Genomic DNA, 15,510 nt, shown 5'->3' on the forward strand with positions numbered 1-15,510 from the left:
GCGAGACTCCCGTAGTATTGTTTAGTAAGATTCATTAAAAAATGACCATGTAAGACGTCGGTTACGCAGAAATTATTCACCTCATGTCGTTTTCTCATTGTTATGTGTCCCCGTAAACACAGCATTGTATGCAGGTGACAATGCTACGTACACATGCAATGAAATCGGTATCCTAAGAATATCGTAACGTCTTTGTGTTTCCTGTTGCAGTGCAAGTTTGTATACAGTAAATATCGTGAACGGTACAGAGTTCGGTAAATCTCGTGTCCGTACACGGTACAGAGGGGATATTTTCGTAGGCTGTGGTCCAATGTTTTTATACTTTGTAATGTAATTCAAACAAATAAAAAACGTATATTCGTAGCCATGGACAAGATTTAAAATGTCATCAACCGTTTTATTCATCCATGATTTGTACAAAGATCGTATATTTTGTAAGTGTATATTATATAAAGCATTTTCCACATTAAGCTTCCAATATAGATTCTTAAACACAAAATATCAAATATATCTTTAAGTGTAAAAATCGATTTTTTTACTGTAAATGGTAACCTCCTGTAAAAACTTAAGATGCCTTTTTTTATTTCCTGCATCATGTACCAGTCACCCACCCCCTGTCCCCACTCTTACAGCATGCGGTAAATTTCTTATTGTACACGCAGTTTACGGTAAACCTGATTTATACCTCTTGTCGAAAGCACAGAGTTTGGTCAATCCACAGTCCCTCTATCAGTGATAAAGGGACTGTGGTCAATCTCGTGCACAATATAGCATACGGTATATTACGTTTCATCCACATATTTCAAAGTGTTGACGCCGCGACACATGTGATTGACACTCTATTGTACAACTACAACAAAGGGTGGAACATACACTGTCCCTAATTCAGTTCAACCACGGTCACTATTTTTTAGTAACCGTCGTTCAACCCAAGCAAGGCACGTTTTTTTTTCAAATAAACATGACATACCAAATATGATGAACTTGTGTAATTCAGAAAAAAAAGGTTGTCATTTGTTCCGGCTTGGAGCCTGATGGTAAGGGGAAACATTTACATAACCAGGGCGAGTTGCGTCTAGAGACAAAGCATTTGTTGTTTCTGTTTGGAGCTGTAACAGGTAACAAAAGGTCTTGAATAAATTAATAGCGTGATAAACGCCACTTGTATTTCTATTTTATGGAATCTCTTGTAGTTTGTTTGTGCAGTGACAGTCCCTCTAGAGGGACTGTGGTGCGGTGTATAGTTACAGTAGATTATTTACAAGCTGATCCCAGACCAATTTGTAACGGCCGGGCTCGTAACACAGACCACATGATCCCCGAGCAGGGTGGAAGTCCGGTATGTGAGCTACTATAAAATCGCGATGCGACGGCTATGACCTCTATTCGCACACATGCTTCAGGTGCGCAAGCGTAACCTGCCGTTAACAATGAAACTGAAACTGAATGACGTTCCCACTTTTATTAAATATAGGTAGTAATAAGAAAGTATCACAACGCCTTGGAAGCGACACATCGAAAGGCCAAGTTCAGTTCATCGCCCGCTGTACGAATTCACGTTTGCGAATGTATGACCACTTGACGCGATGGAGAGATCCCAAGCCCAGTTGGCGAGCTACATACCAGTAGTTTTCTGTATACACGCCCCATGATCGATCTTTTCCAAACCCGTGTGCTATCGACGTTTTTTTTTTTTTAAATCAGTGTATGACGTTGCTTTTAGTTCGAACACATCATGATAGAGGGACTGTGGTTTGAACAATTTAACTTGCCGACATGATAACGCCTTCTTTTCAGAACTATTACAGAGTTATGGCATTGTCTTAGGTGTGGACGATTGAACTTGCCGACCTGTTAATGTATTTTTTTCAAAACTATTAGTGTTCAGTATTCAGTGTGGACCATTGAACATACCGACGTGATAATGCCGTTCTTTCGAACTAATGGGAGGCATGCGCAATTGTACTTCCCCGTTAATATTTTAACTTGGAGTTCTGATACTGCATTATAGGGACAACGAAAAACACATTTATCATACAATTGTCAATTTCGTTAGCCAGGATTTATTTTGTTTATAATCAAAATGCGCAAGACACGTAGACTTTACCGTCGACATATAATATAATTTTATTGCTGTCGTATCCTGTGTCTGTCTATTTATTATACATGTTTTAATTTTCGTTTTAGTTGACTTGTTCTTCAGTAACATATACAAGACTAATTTTGAATAAAAATATTTTATGTTATGCGTGTTTTAATTTTCGTTTTAGTTTACTTGTACTTATTTTTAATAAAAATATTTTCTAAAAGGGCGGTTTGTTTACTATACATGTTTTACAGTGGGCGCAAACAAGATTCAAGTCTCACTGAACGTTGCAATATAGCGAGACTTTCTAAGCGGCACTGTTTTGAAAACGATTTGCTACATTTTGCGACAATCTCACTTTTCCTGGCAACACTCGATTATCGACAAATTATGTTTTGTCTCGATACGTATTATGGCTGAGCGGTTGTCTGTTTTCACATTGTAACATTATTTTGACTACACAACCACGAAGCTCTTGGATGCTAGCCCTGCAATACAATGCTAAGTGTACGGGGGCGCGTTTGGTTGATAGACGACCCCACCACAACCCGGCGTACCTCCATAGACTGTACGCAGGACTACCTAGATCCATGATACGATACAGCACAACAATGAGAAACGATGCTTTTTTTACATGAGGTAAATAATTTCCACGTAACTACGGGATTCTCGCCACACTTGTATAAACTTGTCCTGTCCTTGTCCTTCGACAATGTCGGCACATTCGTAGGACTGTCACCCCCATGGATCGAATGGTATTGTCCTATTGTTAAACGCTAACCAAAATTAGTAAACAACATGGCGGACTCGACTAGCCAGAATGCCCGGGCGTCGATCATAAAAAGTGTGGATAGCTGCTCGAATTCGCCACTCTGGTTCAAATTTTGAGCATAAACGAATATTATACAGTACAAGGATTGCCGCCACTGCTCCGCACGTTAGGTATTCCCCCTTGTTCGCTTCCGCGCGTGCCCAGACACTCCCTCGCGTGTCCGCGCGTTAAGTAGTAGGACCCATTTCAATTAAAGAACTGAAGACATCATTAGAAAATGAACAATATGTATAGTATCAAAGCAATCGGACATACAGTTTTTAACAAGAAGTCGAAAATATCACTTTCTACCAAAAATGACAAAAATATTCACCAAAATTAGAGAATTGAAGAAATCATCACGAAATGAACAAATCTGAGAAAGGTCTTCATGTAGTATTTATATATGTAATATCAAAGCAATTGAACTTTTGGTTTTTAACAAGAAGTCGAAAATATCATTTTTTACCAAAAATTACAAAAATATTCACTAAAATTAGAGAATTGAAGATATCATCACAAAATGAACAAATCTGAGAGAGGTCCACATGTAGTATCTATATAAGTAATATCAAAGCAATCGGACTTACAGTTTTTAACAAGAAGTCAAAAATATCACTTTTTACCAAAAATTACAAAAATATTCACCAAAATTAGAGAATTGAAGACATCATTACAAAATGAACAAATCTGAGAGAGGTACACATGTAGTACCTATATATGTAATATCAAAGCAATTGGACTTGCGGTTTTTAACAAGAAGTCGAAAATATCACTTTTTACCAAAAATTACAAAATATTCACCAAAATTAGAGAATTACAGATATCATTACAAAATGAACAAATCTGAGAGAGGTCCACATGTAGTACCTATATATGTAATATCAAAGCAATTGCACTTGCAGTTTTTAACAAGAAGTCGAAAATATCACTTTTTACCAAAAATGACAAAAATATTCACCAAAATTAGAGAATTAAAAACATGAAATGAACAAACCTAAGAGAGGTCTACCCAAGGTACATATACACCAAGTATCAAAGCATTTAGGCTTGTAGTTTTCAAGAAGAAGTCGAAAAAGTAAAACATTGACACGTACGACGACGGACAATCACTCATATGATAAGCTCCGCTTTTTTTTAAATCAAACAAGCAGCCTATCGGCTGAGATAGCTCCGCTGTTAGCAATGCACATTTCAATTAAAGAACTGAAGACATCAGTAGAAAATGAACAATATGAATAGTATCAAAGCAATCGGACTTACAGTTTTTAACAAGAAGTCGAAAATATCACTTTTTACCAAAAATTACAAAAATATTCACCAAAATAAATTAATTAATTAGAGAATTGAAGATATCATCACAAAACGAACAAATCTTAGAGAGGTCCACATGTAGTACCTATATATGTAATATCAAAGCAATCGGACTTACAGTTTTCAACAAGAAGTCGAAAATATCACTTTTTACCAAAAATGACAAAAATATTCACCAAAATTAGAGAACTGAAGATATCATCACAAAATGAACAAATCTGAGAAAGGTCTACATGTAGTATCTATATATGTAATATCAAAGCAATTGAACATGCGGTGTTTAACAAGAAGTCGAAAATATCACTTTTTACCAAAAATGACAAAAATATTCACCAAAATTAGAGAATTACAGATATCATTACAAAATGAACAAATCTGAGAGAGGTCCACATGTAGTACCTATATATGTAATATCAAAGCAATTGCACTTGCAGTTTTTAACAAGAAGTCGAAAATATCACTTTTTACCAAAAATGACAAAAATATTCACCAAAATTAGAGAATTAAAAACATGAAATGAACAAACCTAAGAGAGGTCTACCCAAGGTACATATACACCAAGTATCAAAGCATTTAGGCTTGTAGTTTTCAAGAAGAAGTCGAAAAAGTAAAACATTGACACGTACGACGACGGACAATCACTCATATGATAAGCTCCACTTTTTTTTAAATCAAACAAGCAGCCTATCGGCTGAGATAGCTCCGCTGTTAGCAATGCACATTTCAAGTAAAGAACTGAAGACATCAGTAGAAAATGAACAATATGAATAGTATCAAAGCAATCGGACTTACAGTTTTTAACAAGAAGTCGAAAATATCACTTTTTATCAAAAATTACAAAAATATTCACCAAAATAAATTAATTAATTAGAGAATTGAAGATATCATCACAAAACGAACAAATCTGAGAGAGGTCCACATGTAGTACCTATATATGTAATATCAAAGCAATCGGACTTACAGTTTTCAACAAGAAGTCGAAAATATCACTTTTTACCAAAAATGACAAAAATATTCACCAAAATTAGAGAACTGAAGATATCATCACAAAATGAACAAATCTGAGAAAGGTCTACATGTAGTATCTATATATGTAATATCAAAGCAATTGAACATGCGGTGTTTAACAAGAAGTCGAAAATATCACTTTTTACCAAAAATGACAAAAATATTCACCAAAAATAGAGAATTGAAGATATCATTACAAAATGAACAAATCTGAGAGAGGTCCACATGTAGTACCTATATATGTAGTATCAAAGCAATTGGACTTGGGGTTTTTAACAAGAAGTCGAAAATATCACTTTTTACCAAAAATGACAAAAATATTCACCAAAATTAGAGAATTGAAGATATCAACATAAAATGAACAAACCTACGAGAGGTCTACCCAAGGTACATATACACCAAGTATCAAAGTATTCAGGCTTGTAGTTTTCAAGAAGAAGTCGAAAAAGTAAAACATTGACACGGACGACGGACGGCGACGACGACGGACAATCACTCATATGATAAGCTCCGCTCGACAAAGTCGACAGCGGAGCTAAAAATTATTTGTTTTCAAAGATAAACTGAACATTTGAAGACTAATTTAACATTTTTATGGTGATAACAGCTCATTGTCGAAACGAGGCTTACTCATTCACGCTAACCACAATAAACATCATACTCTTGAATAGGCGTCAATAACTACGGTAAAACTTGTAAGATCATGGGTCAGGAGTGAGTGTTGTTTTGACTTGGGTATTGTGTTTGACTTTCGAATGCGGAACAGAACATTTTCACATGGTTTCAATTTCGCGCTTTTGGACTAGGCCATGCAAATAACTTCCACTTCTACAGTAATACTTCAACAACTACACATGGGATGAAACGCTACGTTTAATATCAAAGAAAGCTTAGAAAGAACTCCGTGTGCTGATGACAGTATTCAAGACACATTAAAATTAATTCAAAATTTAGGATTTGCTTTTCAAACAAAAACCTTGACAACTAATTTTTGTCTGCTATTTGAGATGCATGACATGAAAAAAATGTAATTTCTGGTATTAGTCACAAATTAAGTATCATTTGAAAAATCCAAATCACTCGTAAATACAAAACAATAACAACTTATTTTCACGCCCAAGCATTTTCTTACCTGAACATTCCTGAAGATTACACGATTTCATTTGCGTGTTTGTCCCTTGACAGAATCTTCCTCCATGACTTGGTCTTGGATTATTACAAGTTCTGTAACGTCTTTGTTGACCGCCATTACAACTAGCACTACACTCCCCCCACTCTTCCCATGTAGACCAATTACCATGGACTGTGTACAAAATATAAAAGATTATAATAAAAATATAATGATAACTATCTATAAATGCAAAACTCAATCAAAGAAAGCTTAGAAAGAACTTCTGTGTGCTGAGGGAATAGGGATCATGATGTAATATTCGGGAATATTTGAAAATGATAAACAAACTATGAATAATCTATTAAATAAGGAGCCACCAGTAGTCATCTACACACATAAACATCGTATACCTACAATAAGCCTACTTAAAAATATGCATAAAAAGTCTACACAAAATTGAAACATTAAAAAGAAAACTGAAATAATTCATAAAACATTAGGGAAAATGAAATGCAATGAAAATCGTAAACAAATAAATGCCCAAAATAAACTTATAAGGCATTTAAAAAAATTTTAGAAATTTAGTTAACACGGAAAACGTAAAGTAGCAAGAACAGCTATGTAAATTTCTGACAAACAATCACAATCTAAGTATCTAAAATTCAAACCACTATCTTAATATCAATGTGTGTCAATAAATATTATATTTATTTTCAGTTACATATATTAACAAGTCATTGAAAATGACACAGTCCCCGTTAAGTTCTCTTTGTGCTCGTCAAATTAAAGCGGAGGGGTTGTCGCGAGCGTGTCCTTGAAACTTGAGTTCCAAGTGGTGTATACAACAGATTGTTTATTTACATCAAAACACGTGTTTCGTGTCATAGTAATATGGCCAAAATAAAAACAGCTGTTATTCAGCCAACTTTGATCTGATTATGAAACACACTGATATATATGATGTATGTGCCAAATACGAATGAAAATGGTACATAAATTGTGGAAATATAGTAGTAAGGCCAAAAAGTCAGATGGCTGTCAATCGGCCATCCTTGACCAGATTTTGAAACAAATTGTCATGGACATGCATCCTAACCTGTATGAAAACTGACAGAGCACGTCCAAGATACCGCATAAAAAAACAAAAACAAGATGCCTGCCAGTCGACCATCTTTGATCCAATTGTGAAATAAATCGTCATGGACATGTATCCTAACATGTATAATCTATGTACCAAGCTTGAATGACAACTGACAAAGCATGTCCAAAATACAACATTTTCAAAAAACAAGATGGCTGCCAGTCGGCCATTTTGAATCGAATCGCTAAACCACTGCATGTGCATATGTCCCACATAAAGTACTAGGCACATGCAAAGAATGAGCAAAATCGGTCCAAGGGATTCTGAGATATGACTCCGGACGGACGCACGGACACACGGATGCACGAAGACCAAATTATAAGTCCCCGTTTTCGGACTTCGTCCGAACGAGGACTAATAAGGAAGGCAGCACAATCTTTTTGATTGGTTCTTATATCCCGAAAATCGACATGGTAAAATTACAACCATCGTACAGCTCAGTACCATAACAAATATTAATAATTTATGGCAGACGTACTTCTCAGTACATAAAATTCAAAGTAATTCCCAACGTGTCGCATTTGTTACTGCATATAAATTTACACTATCTGGGGCACGTTGCACGCGATGAGTACCAACCAAAAATATACACAGGACATTTTAAGTGGCTCAAAACAAAACCTATTTGCAAATTTTCGTTTCGAAAACATCTACGACGACTTAAAACCCGTCAGCCCGTCCCGCCTGTTTTTTTTTTACCAGGCAGGAGACGCCGGTCAGCGTAGCGTTGCCCCAGTGGTTTCCACTGTGTATCCAGTAGTTAATGCCGGTCTGTACATTCCACATGAAGCATGGTATTCAGCTTAACCATATTTTCTTTTTTGCTCCATAGCTTAACTTAATAGGAACAGTAACTCGAGCAATAAATGTGCCTTCCGATTTGAGGGATATCGTGCCGTGTAATATTCAATAAAAAAAAATAGTGAAACACGAGACTCACGCTGGGGGCCCACATAAGGTGTTGCAATAGTGTAAATATAACAAAGCCAGACACCGATTGTTTCCTTTGCTAGGTAAAATCAATGTACAGAATAATCGGATGAAACAACTAAAGTAAACGAGGATATATTAGAGGTAATGAATTCGTAATTTTCGACGAAAAGGGCCGGGAAAATATACCTCTCATAACAAATCACTGACATAACAAATCACTGTGTTGAGGGGGAGGTGAACAAATGAGACACCGATTGTTAAATTGTTTAAATTGGTAATCATCGCATGTCGATTCATGTCATTTGTACAGGGTACTCTGACACAAAAATAAGGTAAACCAGCTTACTTAGTACTAATGATTTTGTGATTTCCCACACGAAGAACGTTCTCAGAAATAATCTGACATGCTGATCAGCCCACCAACAATCGGCACCAAAATTGATCACTCCTGTCACGGTAAATTCGGTATGTTTTACGAGTTTTTTCTCTCCAAATCCCAACATATATTAACACATGTAGGCGAATTTCGTCAGCTCTGTGTAAATAGATATTTTTACTGAGAATGTGCCCCATTTTACGTACGAGAAGCCCTTACACAACGCAGTAGCCATCAACACCCATAGACATCCTATACCTACTAATCGACTTGATAGCTTCGTAATTTGGGGAGGGTGGGGGTGAAAGTGCACCATGCAAGTCTCCAAATGTGTAAAGGAAAATAAAGGAAAGAAGTACAATACAATGTTGGTAAGCGATACAAAGAAAATATCTCCTTACGGCAGCGACTTGATACAACTACATTGATGCTGGAGGTCCCAATATTTGTTCTCGCGTTCAATAATACGGTGATAAATCAGGATTCACAAGTACAACGAATTTACACAACATTTTACCATGAAATCGAACCTACCAACCATTTTCATATCTTCAACACTGCCATGGTTTTGGCGATGATGAATCTCACATTCATTATTTTCTTGACTGGGCTCACACAGGGTTCAATGTTCCGTGGCTTGAATGTAATTGTACACCACACGTGAATGTAAACTAGCTTGCACAGTAATTCGTTTCACAGTCATTGAGGTTATACATTTGTTCAATTACTTATTTATTTATTTACTTATACGATAATAAAAAATCATACATGTAATTTCTTAGACCTTTTCATAATGTAAACTGATACATTTCATCTCCTGAGGGCTTGCTTCGTTTTTGTACAAGACACTGGAAATAACAAAATGGCTGACACCATCATAAATTGCTGGTCATAAAAAATAGAATACGCATGCGCATCATTATGCAAATTAGTACACTCACCGATTCCTATTAGTTGTATTCATGCAATTGGGCATAAAAAACCAAAAGAAGCAGCCTATCGGCTGAGATAGCTCCGCTGTTAGCAATGCACCTTTCAATTAAAGAACTGAAGACATCATTAGAAAATGAACAATATGTATAGTATCAAAGCAATCGGACTTACAGTTTTTAACAAGAAGTCAAAAATATCACTTTTTACCAAAAATTACAAAAATATTAACCAAAATTAGAGAATTGAAGACATCATTACAAAATGAACAAATCTGAGAGAGGTACACATGTAGTACCTATATATGTAATATCAAAGCAATTGGACTTGCGGTTTTTAACAAGAAGTCAAAAATATCATTTTTTTACCAAAAATGACAAAAATATTCACCAAAATTAGAGAATTGAAGATATCATTACAAAATGAACAAATCTGAGAGAGGTCCACATTTAGTACCTATATATTTAATATCAAAGCAATTGGACTTGCGGTTTTTAACAAGTTGAAAATATCACTTTTTACCAAAAATGACAAAAATATTCACCAAAATTAGAGAATTAAAGATATCATTACGAAATGAACAAACCTGAGAGAGGTCCACATGTAGTACCTATATATATAATATCAAAGCAATTGAACTTGCGTTTTTTAACAAGAAGTCGAAAATATCACTTTTTACCAAAAATGACAAAAATATTCACCAAAATTAGAGAATTAAAGATATCATCACGAAATGAACAAACCTGAGAGAGGTCCACATGTAGTACCAATATATATAATATCAAAGCAATTGAACTTGCGTTTTTTAACAAGAAGTCGAAAATATCACTTTTTACCAAAAATGACAAAAATATTCACCAAAATTAGAGAATTGAAGATATCATCATGAAGTGAACAAATCTGAGAGAGGTCTACCCAAGGTACATATACACAAAGTATCAAAGCATTCAGGCTTGTAGTTTTCAAGAAGAAGTCGAAAAAGTAAAACATTGACACGGACGACGACGACAGACGACGCCGGACAATCACTCATATGATAAGCTCCGCTCGACAAAGTCGACAGCGGAGCTAAAAAAAAATAATAAAAAAATACATAAAAAATGCTAAATTTTAATTAAAATGTAAAATACAATAATGAATTGCAGCAGCCAATCATTAGTAACATTCTTACCAAGTTACATAAAAATCGTTTTTAATGCTTCTTGAGATATAACTGAAATAGCTTAAAATTCACACATTATTATGCAGATGAGCTCATTAATATGCATGGATGTCAACCAAAAACTAATCAAATCTGGGCATTGCCCCAGACAAGCTATATACCAAGTTTCATTGAAATCCGAACATTGGTTCTTGAGATATCGATGGAACAGACACAGACAGACAGACAGACAGACAGACAGACAGACAGACAGACAGACAGACAGACAGACTAACTGCAAAGACTCCCTTTTTGTGCTTCGCACACGGGAGTCAAAAAATTACTCTATCATGCTCAATGAAATATAATTTTGTAAATTTGTTAGTAGAATTACTGAACATAAATTATTTTGGGACATCAATTTTTACAAAAAGGTTACCAAAATAGGTACTGACAGACAACCAACTTTGAAACCTTCCAAGTTTTGAACAAACTCCCAACTCTACTTGTGCACTTGGCATCTGATCAGAATTGAGAGCACACTGACCTGCAACATTAATTGTTGCAATGCCCACAGGCCTGAATCAATTTTCTATAGTTAGAAAAAAATCATGAAATTTGCAGCAATTTTCACTGGAGTTCTTAAAGTGCCTGTGAAATGGCTGCTATTTTCACGCCTAAAATTATCCATTGATACATAAATATTATTAATTTTTATGTTTCTAAGTATGAATTATTTTTTTTAAGTGAAAAAATGCGTTTTAAACTCAATCTACGACAACTTTATTTTTGTGTATTTTAAAACAAGGCTCCCCATTAGCTTCTTATTTGCATACAGAAATTCCCCTGTGACGTCAGAAGGGGAAGTCGCATGGCAGCTTGCATTGCCGATACGTGTAAATAAGGCAAATTTCTTGTGCAGTTTTCTCGTCTTTGACTAAATTTTCACTTATGTACTTGTTCGTCGAGGAGGAATGGATCATAATGAACACATAGTATCAAGTTTTGTTGCATGGGGTTGAGTTAGATGCGAAATATGTCCGTTCTGGTGTAGCTGGTCACCGTGATCGTCACCGGCGCACGTGTGTGTAAGACAAAATAGAATTTGACGTCGGAATTATCTCGTTATTTAGCAGGTTACTACGCACGTCACTACACTGTTTTATTTCATTGATCGTCTGAGTAAAACTTTCAAAATTAAAATAAAAGAGAACATATTTTGACATTCTAAACATTAGACTATAGTGATCACTATAAAATAATTAAAAAAAAACGACAAATCACAGTTACTAAATAAATGACAGTCGCGTGGAAATAAATTGAAATTTTGTTGAAATAGGTGAACGTGTCGGGTCACGACGAGGGCAAGTGCGTTAAAAGTGGCGTTTAATTGGATGACAAAAATAATCGAGATCGACACACATACAGATAAATTCAGAGTGGATTCGAGTTAGCGTGATCCATGGCGTGATTGTCATAATTATAACATCATATTAAAACTTTACTTGGTGGAAACACATTGACCAAGCACGGATTCTTATTTCATAAATTATTACGCAGATCAGGCTGCAAGCATGGAGGTAAAAAAAGAACAGAGGTGTGAATTCGACATTCAACACCAATCACCAAACAATTCAGAAACTTTTAGCCTTCAAAAATGAAAACAATTAGCAGTGTGTAAGGGCTGTGTAATTTCCTGTTTGTTAGACACTTCGTTTTCGTGTCACTGTCAAAATTATCGCTACCTTTTACTTAACAGGGACTAAATGGTCTCTATAAAACGATATTCAGGATTGCAAAAAAAGTCAACTCATTTGAAACACTTGCCGGACATCTCTCTCTCTCTTCTGAAATCCGCCTCGGTGATCATGGTTGGGAATCTATTTCTTTCAAAAGTGTTGCGCCAGGTTTATGTTGTCGGCGTTTCTCTTTAAACCTAGTTGTTTTTTCATGAACGAAGACAGTTTTTCAACAACAAAAAAGAATCTGAGGTTAAGTGGCTTTCGTCCACTGATGTCGCACCTTCGGATCGATTAGAAACGTGTGAATACTTACACTATGACTATACGTTTCACTGCAACTGCCCACAACACAACATCTAAAAACTGTCTCTCAAAAAAATAAAATAGACAAATAAAAGAAAAAAAACGCCTACCGAAAAATGTATATCGTTTAAAAGTATACTGAATGACCAGTGTTATTACGGCTCAGGGGTATGACTTCCTCTCCCATTTTGGCATTTGGTGGCGCACTTTCGGAGATAGTCGGAAATCCGGAAACAGTCGATCGTTTCAAGATAGGTGGGCGTGGCTACAACACGAGAAATATCCCAAATTTACTCGGATACGAGTAATAATTTTCGGCAAAAAAATCAATAACTGGCCATTTCAGTGGAACACAGATCTAAAATGGGAAACATGAGGGTGGGCATTGCACAGGCACTTTAAAGCACGGCTCCGCAATCCCAGGGATTGCACCAGTGCATAATTTGCATGGTCCGCCCAGTTGTTTACTTGGTACACTGCTGATATCATTTCAACGGAAGGTGTTAATTCCGTATGCTAACATCACGCATCACGCTATTATCTGATTTGAAAGGACTTCATTCAACGCCCACGGGCCCCTGCAATCTTTTTTAAACATTTTGCAATTTAAAAATAAGAAGTCACAGCAACATTCACTGAGGACTCAGGAAGTCATAGTGACTTTCAGAGTGCCTAGGGAATCACAACGACTTCGAATGGGATCATGGTGAGTCACATAGACTTTCACAGTGGTCTTAAGTAGTCACAGAAAGTTTCACTGAGCTCCTAGGGAATCACAGACAATTTTGCTGGGGTTTTAGGGAGTCAAAGAGACTTTCAGTGGGGTTTTAGGGAGACATAGTCTATCACACAGGTCCTGAGGCATCACAGAGACTTTCACTGGCGTCCTAGAGTTACAGTGATTTTCACTTAGGTTCCAGACAGTCAGTGATTTTCACTGGTGTCCTGGGGAGTCACAGCGACTTTAAATTGGGTCTTACCTGGACATCCCTCAGTGTTACAGTAGTTCTCCTGTTTATCCTGTCCATCACATGGTCTACCACCGTGTCGTGGAGCTGGATTGGAACATGTACGTTCACGGGTTTGTTTGCCAGTACCACATGATTTACTACACATTTGCCATGAATTCCATGTACCCCATTTACCGTCAACTACAGGTACGATAAGATAGTAATCAATCAATCATATATTAAAGCGGGAGGGTGTCACCTGCGCACGTGCAGTCCCAAGTGACGATAACAACACATGTTAAAAACGCAAAGGCTCATATGACACGCTATGGCCATCTGACGCATGCGTAGGTGACAACTCCCTCGCTTTAACCTTTTCACCACCAGTTCCTCTTTTCATCACAAATTCACAAAACAATCCCATTCACAGTCTCTACTTTCCTTCAGAAGATTGCGACAAAAACAGTCAATTAAATTTATTAAAAACCGAAAATTGACTCAAATTTTGAATGTTGGCTCCAAAAATAGGGTTCATTTCCAGAAATATTGAAGAATATAAGAAAAAAGTGCAGAAAAATTAGGCAGAGAAAGTCTGGTGGTGAATAACACATGAATGAGGAAAAGAGTGTTGTCGTGGTGACAGATTTAGAATGAAGCAAATGGCAAGTTCATAATCTGTTCAAAATATGTCACTAAACATATTATTTGAAATAGAAAAGGTCAATCATAAAAAGCCATGTCTAAAGCATTGTTTTGAGTAATACAACAAACAAAGGAAACATTTTTCTAAGTGATCTAGTTAAATTGACTTTCAGCATGCCAGTACGAACTACATATCAGAACCACACTTAGAAAGACCATTAGCGGAAATACCAATTTTTTTTTTTTTACCTAACTATTAAGACACAACAATCTGAAATCCCACTCACCCGAACATGTCTGTATTTTACACATTTGACTTTGTACATCAGATCCAAGGCACTGTAGACCACCATCTTTAGGTGCAGGATTATTACACTGTCTTGTACGTGTCTCAGTTCCTTCCCCACATGTCTCACTACATTCATTCCAAGGACTCCATGGACCCCATTTTCCATCAACTGAAATTAATTGAGATAGGAGGGTATAAATATAGAGGTTTTTATGTGTATCTAAGCTGGGAGGAGGGCTTTTATACACATTGATGCAAGGTGCTTTTCATGCATATTTACATTACCATAGGGGGCTTTTTTTGCAAATTTACATTAACATAAGGGCCTTAATACATATTTACACTTATACAGGAGCTTTTTATGCATATTCACATTATCGTAAGGGCTTTTATACATAGTTGGGCTAACTTAGAGGGCTTTATACATATTTACACACTGATGCAAGGGGCTTTTGTATGAATATTAGCATAGGGTTTTTTATACATATTTGACATTAATATAATAAGTTTTTAACCCTATTTTAATAGACATATTCAGTTTGAAATGACTTACCCGGACAGGGTTTGATGTTACACGGCACCTGTTCATGTGATTTGCCAGTACATGCTTTTCCACCATACTGGGGAACAGGGTCGTTACAATGACGATCACGTGACTTGAATCCTCTTCCACATGATTTGCTACATTCGGACCATTCGGACCATCTACCATATTGACCATTAACTGAAAAAT

The 15,510-nt window shown here is 36.1% G+C and overlaps 1 protein-coding gene across 1 annotated transcript in view; it reads right to left on the reverse strand.

Moving 5' to 3' along the window:
• The window catches only part of LOC102806401 (hemicentin-1-like), a 140,397-nt gene that overhangs the window by 63,689 nt on the left and 61,198 nt on the right, over nucleotides 1–15,510 (reverse strand). The window contains exons 31-34 of the mRNA XM_085492155.1: nucleotides 15,331–15,501; nucleotides 14,776–14,946; nucleotides 13,877–14,047; nucleotides 6,352–6,522 (exon numbers count right to left, since the gene is read on the reverse strand). Of these exons, the coding sequence (XP_085348281.1) occupies nucleotides 6,352–6,522; nucleotides 13,877–14,047; nucleotides 14,776–14,946; nucleotides 15,331–15,501 (684 nt within the window). The remainder of the gene's footprint in view (nucleotides 1–6,351; nucleotides 6,523–13,876; nucleotides 14,048–14,775; nucleotides 14,947–15,330; nucleotides 15,502–15,510) is intronic.

Source organism: Saccoglossus kowalevskii, chromosome 17 (assembly GCF_978046115.1).
Source record: "Saccoglossus kowalevskii chromosome 17, keSacKowa6.1, whole genome shotgun sequence".
In the NCBI taxonomy this organism is placed as follows: Eukaryota; Metazoa; Hemichordata; class Enteropneusta; family Harrimaniidae; genus Saccoglossus; species Saccoglossus kowalevskii.